The 6750-nt window shown below is 34.7% G+C and overlaps 1 protein-coding gene and 1 long non-coding RNA gene across 2 annotated transcripts in view; one reads left to right on the plus strand and one right to left on the minus strand.

Moving 5' to 3' along the window:
• Positions 1–3999: 3999 nt before the first annotated feature.
• On the plus strand, positions 4000–6169 carry LOC134248630 (uncharacterized). Its single transcript, XR_009988086.1, has 5 exons — positions 4000–4116; positions 5000–5213; positions 5474–5564; positions 5830–5982; positions 6097–6169. It is a non-coding gene; the product is annotated as an uncharacterized LOC134248630 (long non-coding RNA).
• Positions 4947–6750, minus strand: part of LOC134248629 (uncharacterized) — a 2351-nt gene continuing 547 nt past the window's right edge. Inside the window, exons 1-2 of the mRNA XM_062731038.1 lie at positions 5851–6750; positions 4947–5084 (exon numbers count right to left, since the gene is read on the minus strand). The exon at positions 5851–6750 is cut by the window's right edge and continues 547 nt beyond it. Of these exons, the coding sequence (XP_062587022.1) occupies positions 5007–5084; positions 5851–6750 (978 nt within the window). The 3' untranslated portion in view covers positions 4947–5006. The remainder of the gene's footprint in view (positions 5085–5850) is intronic.

Genomic DNA, 6750 nt, shown 5'->3' on the forward strand with positions numbered 1-6750 from the left:
ACTCTCTCTCTCTCACTCTCACATTTTTTTAAAATAGACCTAGATGGCAAAGTTATGTTAAAACATAGTTTATTATGATAGTTTGAAATTTGTTCTTGTACTAAACAGTTTTACGTGTGAACATCTTATTTTCTACATTCACATTGGGTTTGCGTCACCCATTATCATATTTATAGATATCACCTCTCGGCACACCTCGGCCGATTCATACTGGCAACGGAATCAGCAAAGGTTTGTCGAATGAGATTATTTAGCACATGTATGCTGACGATGCAGTGTGGTCAGTTAAAATCATTTGTGTTTTAATTGGATTATATGGATTATATTTCATGAATTCGTTGTCACGACCTATGACATTCGGTAAGTACAAGATTTAGTATAGATTGCATAAAAATAAATAAATGCAAATGGTTAGGTTGAAGTTCAAAAAGGGTCAAAGATCATCGCATGCCACAGTCGACAAATTTCACATTGTCAAGTTATCTCCCGTTGCGGACATTCAGTATATACAGGCGCAGATCCAGAATTTTTTTTCAGAAGGGGGGGGGGGGGGGGGGTGTCACACCTCAGTCAAAAAAATCAGCCCAAGATTTCCTGAGAAGCAAATAAAAAATAATAATAAAAACAATGATGGTGGAGTCCCTGTTTTCTAAGGGGGAGGATGTCCAAAGTCATTTTTATTCTCTACAGTACATAGTCTTATTTAAATAACTGCTAATTCCAGGGGGGGGGGGGTGGGGTGTCTGATCTCCCTAGCCACTGACTCCCTGTACCTGATATGACAATTGATCTTATGACTCCATAATAGTAGAAAAATTTTTCATTTGACTACATGTATATATACATATTTTGTTTCCTATGTTTATGTATGTTTGTCTGTCCACAGAAACTTGAACCTTGCCCATAAGTTTTAAGTGGATTGGGCTATACACATGGCTTCAATATTTCATAGGTAAATTTCTTTTGGCAAAACCTTTTAATGGGTACCACCAATTTTGACCTCTTGATCTCTTGACCTTGGAGTTTGACCCACTTTTACAAGAAAAATACCTTAAACTTGGCCTAAGTTTTGAACAGGTGGTGCTAGGACTTTCATGCTCTAACATGTGTAATCATTGTGAACTTTCAAGTATAATTATTTTTGACCTTGACCTTAGAGTTGAACCCAATTTAACTTTAACCTTGGCAATAACTTTTGAACAGGTGAGGAAGTACTAGGGATTTCTCTCTTTTTTCACATGTGTATTCCTTGTGACAAGATTTTCCCTTTGATACCAACAATTTTGACCCTTTGACCTTGACCTTGGAGTTTGACTTACATTTGAGAAACTTCAACCTTTGCCAAAAGCTGCCACAACAGTTGCTGTCACAACAAACAAATAAATTACTAAAAAAACACAGTATACATGTACATATTTTATATTCAACAGATATACATCTGGTCATATCTCTAGTTCTCCCTTGAATGAGACATGGTGATATAAATTTTAAAAAATAATTATGATAAGAGTTGAAAAGGTTGTGGATATTAAAATATACTAGTAAGCTCTGCGGATGAACCACAGCAAAGACATTTATTGTCCCCCATTTTTAAGGTGGTACATTAAATCTCATTTGGATCAATCTGCCCATCTGTCACAATAAATCTAACCCCCCCCCCCCCCACTATGATTTTTATACACCCCTGGTCAAAATATTTTTTTTTTCTTTTTTTGTCATGAATTATGTTTCTAGTACTTATTTACAACGTATTCCATACGAAAAATCCAAAAAATAACATAGATTTAACGATTTACTAAAAAAGTCATACCCTGGTATTATAAAATAGAGAAGGTAAGTCACTCCGGGTTGTTAATTCGGACCCCTCTTGAATATCGGGCCTAAAATATCATATACCTACTACATGTCACCAAAATGTCTAGTCATGCCTTAATTCGGTAGAGGGTTTTGTCGTAAATCGTGCTATTTTATCAACCAAACATTCTTCTGTTATCCCTTTATTAACCGTCAAACGCTAAAAATCCAGAAATGTCAAAGCAGAAATTACGGAAGTGACGAAAAAACGACACCTCGTAGTAATTTACCACAGGAACGATAACTCCACTTCTGTACTCGGAGAGTTCCGAATGTAATAGAACCAACGGAAAGAGCCGAAATTTGCGAAAAAAAAGTACGGGAAATAAAAATGGACGACGATCAACGAAGGGCCTTTGAATTGGCAACTTCTGGACATAACTTGATAATTACTGGACAAGCCGGGACAGGAAAAACTTTTCTTGTCAAACAAATTGTAAGGTATTTAAGACAACTGAAGAAAAATGTTGCTATTGTATGTTCTACCGGTATCGCCGCGACTCATTATGGTGAATTAAGGGCACAGACATTGCATAAATGGGCCGGGATAGAGGATGGCAGACACTTGAACGAAGAAATAATACACTTAGTAAAGACTGATGAAAGGTTCAATGTTGCTAAGAAAAATATTGAAAATGCCGAAATACTAATTATTGATGAAATTTCCATGATTAGCGCAAAAATCCTACACCAAGTTCAGTTACTTTGTAAAAATGTCAGAAATTCAAAACTCATCTTTGGCAATATCCAGGTGATACTTGTGGGAGACTTTTATCAACTCCCACCTATTTCAAATGAACTTTTTGGAGATCTTGGAAATCATTGCTTTAGATTACCTTGGTTTGAAAATTATTTCCCACACAAAATTAACTTAAATATTATCCACAGACAGGAAGATCAGCTCTTGATTCAATGTATTAATGAACTTGAAATTGGAAATCTCTCAGAAGATTGTGTTGCATTTCTTCTCTCTCTTGATAGACCAATACAAAATGAGCAATCATGTGTACACTTATTTGCTAGAAATTTAGATGTAGACTTGTATAATTACAACAAATTGCAAGCACTTCAAGGGGAGTTAAAGGTGTACAAAGCTGAGGATGAGGGCTCTCAACGCTATCTCAACAAGTTTCTGGCCCCTAAGAATCTAGGATTAAAACTTGGTTGTCCTGTTATGCTGATTAAAAATTTAAGTGACACATTAGTGAATGGACTTTGTGGAACTGTGACAAATTTATGTAATGATTCTGTAGATGTGAAATTTATGGAAAATCATAGTACACCAATTACAGTGTCCATTTCAAGAGAAATTTTCACAATATTTGACCCTGTGGATAAAATTGTTTTGGCGAAAAGAGTACAAATGCCCTTAAAAGTAGGATTTGCTATGACAATACACAAATCCCAGGGAATGACCTTGAAAAATTTAGTTATTGATTGCACAAATTGTATCCAGCCTGGGCAACTTGGAGTTGCCATAGGCAGAGCAGTATCTGTTCAGGGTTTGAAAGTAATAAACTTCCATAAAAATCTATGCAAAAAACATCCAGGTCATGTATACAATTTTTATGACAGTTTTTCAATTGGCATTGTGAAATGTGATCTAAGTTGTTGCAGGGATAATGTTGACATTAGTACTCTGACAGCGGATACTGGTCATAAATCTGAAGACACTGATGATGCTATCGAGTCAAAAGTTTTGAATGAGGATTCAGAATTTTCTGATTCAGAGATTGAAGAATTAGAATTCATAGACAATATTCTTAGTGATCCTGGTCAAAATGCACTTCCTGATCAGTTTTCACAGTCAAAACTCATTTTGGACTCTGCAGTGCAGAAATATTCTGACACACCAGTAGAAACAATTATTTTCAGTTTCAGGGATGCAATCTGCAAAAGTTATAAATATTTTGATGACTGGTTTCATGAGCAATTTTCAATAATGGAAGACATAGGACTGAATACTTTTCCTGAAGGGGAAATGTCTTTTTCTCAGAAGCATAGAAATGATTATTTTATTAGATTCAACAAGTATCTTAACTCAGATGATTATGAAAAAAGTGCAAAATCCTTGCTTAATTATTATGAGCAAAATTCTGAAGGGCCAGCATTTCAGCTTTTAACTGCAGTTATGTTTCAGATAGAGAAAGATTTTTTTCTTCAGCTTTCTTCCTATCTTCAGTTATCTGCCCCTGAGCCTGTAAAAAAGCTAACTGTTCAGTCTGACCTGGAAATGGACTCTGCAGGAAAAGGGAAATTAAGGTACATAAGTGGGTACATATTAGCCAAATTGAAACATACTTTGTCAAAAAAAATCAGAAATATTTTATTCACCAAAGGTAAAGAAACAGAGTTGTCAAGATTTCAATCACAAATGGAAATTCTCAATTCATTGTGTACTTCATTTGATCATTTAAATGCTACAGCAGTAGAGCCGGAGACTCTACTTGAAGTTAAACACAGACAAAATGACAGAGAGAGTCTCACTAATGTGTCTGATTTGACCTTTAGTTTTTTCCAAAAACTGGAATTATTATGCCGTGAAAAACTTACTCATGATAAGCTAGTTGATGATAGAAAATATTTATTCAGTTCTATTAAGGGAGAAATACTCGATAGTTCTTATATTTTTGACACATGGATTCAGTGTGTTGCGAAGTCGAGAAATCAATTGAATGAAAATCAAACTGAAGATATTTCTGATCTTTTGTCTTCAATGGTCATGACCTGTGATAGTTACACAGAGATTTTCCAAGCAGTTGTCTCTTTATTCCTCAAAGTAAATTTAAGTCAGTTTCGAAGAGATTTCTTAACATTTTTGAAAAAAGAGAAGAGTGTCGCACTGCGTAAAAAGGTCATGAAAAGGTCAAAAACAGTTGTGAAAACTTTCAACATGAAATTTTTCTCAGAAGATGACTCTAGCAATAAAGAAGTTTCATTATTAAGGTTAAAATCTGAACTTTTACAAAATGAAAAATTCTTTACTGAACATTCATTTACCAAAAAGGATTTGATCTCAATATGTCAGCATTTTAATTTGAAAGCTACTATGAAGCAAAAGAAGGATGATATCATAAAAGTGCTTGTCGATGGAATTCTAGAAAATGTTCATGCATCCAATCAATCTGTACTTGACACTGAACAGGCAGGACCTAGTAACTCTCAACCTTCATATGCTGATCTGACTCCCGCTGGCTCTGTATCATCTGGACCTGGCCTTTCACCACAACCTAGAGAAAGACGTAAGAGAACATCAAGCAAAGGAAAAGGTAAAGGCAAGGGCAAAGGAAAGAAAAGAAAAACATCTGCTGACATTGATGACACAGAGATTTGAACATGACAGAGGAAGATCTTACAAGGTATGTCATCTGGTCTGAAATTTATTAACTTCAAATTTAGTTGCATAAAATATTTAAATGTTTCTAATGTTAATTTTAATGTTAATGTTAATTCAGTGGGTTTTCCATTTGAAAATTCTGTTTTTTGTAATGTCATAATTTTAAAGAGAAAAACCATTGGAAAAAATATTTAACATTTTCTCAAGAATAGTAAATGCATGATTAGTATTTGTTGTGAAAGCATCTCTCTTGTAGTTTATATTCAAGTTTTCTCAAAATAGGGTGGGACCAACAGAAGTGTCCGATCAAAGTTGCACATAGGAGCTGGACAGAAATCCTGATTAAGAATTAATAGCAAGACCAGTGAGTCAGGTGAGGATTGTAGCCCATGGATCTCATGTTATAATTAATATGAGAAGTACTAGTACTGTATACACAAAAGAGGCCAAGTCTTATGTGAAGCATTACATTGATAGGTTTTATCCTATTATCTATATCAACAAAATATCTTCAAATTCATTACTTAGATAAGTTTCTATTTACACTGTATATGTTTCTATGATGTACCTAAAATTTGTCTATAAATAATTTTTATGATTGATTGTGAAATATAATAATGTACTTTATATTATTTCAGAAACCTTTTAGTATGCCATACCTTTCCTTCTGAGCTTCTTTTTGGATGTTGTTCTGGCAATTCAGCACCTCCCAAGGCTCCCCCAGTGTTTGATTTCCTCGATACAGAGGCCTGTCCTAGAATAACAGAATTCAATGTGTTGCAGTATCCTAGGTAGGTAGGATTGGTATTAGCCCCATTATGTAGTGTCCTCTGTTGACAAAAAACATTTTCTATAACATCACTGTTTGTTCTGGATGGAATAATGGAGGCATTTGATTTTTTCAGTTTGTAAAGACAGAGCTCCTCAAAACCAAGCACAGATGATATAATGTCTTGTCTAGTCTGGTGTGAAATTAAATGCTTTTCTTTATTTTTTATTGTTTTGTTGTTTTTTATGCTATTCTCCCACTGTACGAACCAATCCATTGCATCATGATTTTCTTTCAAACGATCATCACTTACATCAGTGACAGGTCTAGTATCTCTGAAGTTTTTAATGAGGACACTAGTACATTTTAGGAGTTTAACTGTCACATCCAGTTGTGACCCTTCTAATCCAAGACTCTCTTGATAAAGTTCCATGAGATGTAGCATATTCCCATCTAGAACATCCTCAGCTAAGTGATTCCTCATTTTGGCCTCAGGTGTCATAAACAAGTGTTCTTGGGATAATTTATGGTGTACTGGAAATGCATGAGATGATATGTCCCATATATAAGCTTTCCTAAAATGATTCCACTCAATGTACTTATCACCGAGCATTAAATGTCTCTTGCAGCTAGCATCAGTACCACTTTTCAATATGTTATTGCGAATTTTTTTTATCACATGGGAGATGTCCATTATGAAAAAAATTTGGGGGTTATCTAGACAATATATGTTTTTGAATGAGCAAGTTACTGGGTTCATTGTGCTAAATTCTGGTAGTAAAAGCTTGAA

Source organism: Saccostrea cucullata, unplaced genomic scaffold (assembly GCF_032062105.1).
Source record: "Saccostrea cucullata isolate Sc308-1 unplaced genomic scaffold, CSIRO_AGI_Scuc_v1 ctg6008, whole genome shotgun sequence".
Lineage (NCBI taxonomy): Eukaryota > Metazoa > Mollusca > Bivalvia > Ostreida > Ostreidae > Saccostrea > Saccostrea cuccullata.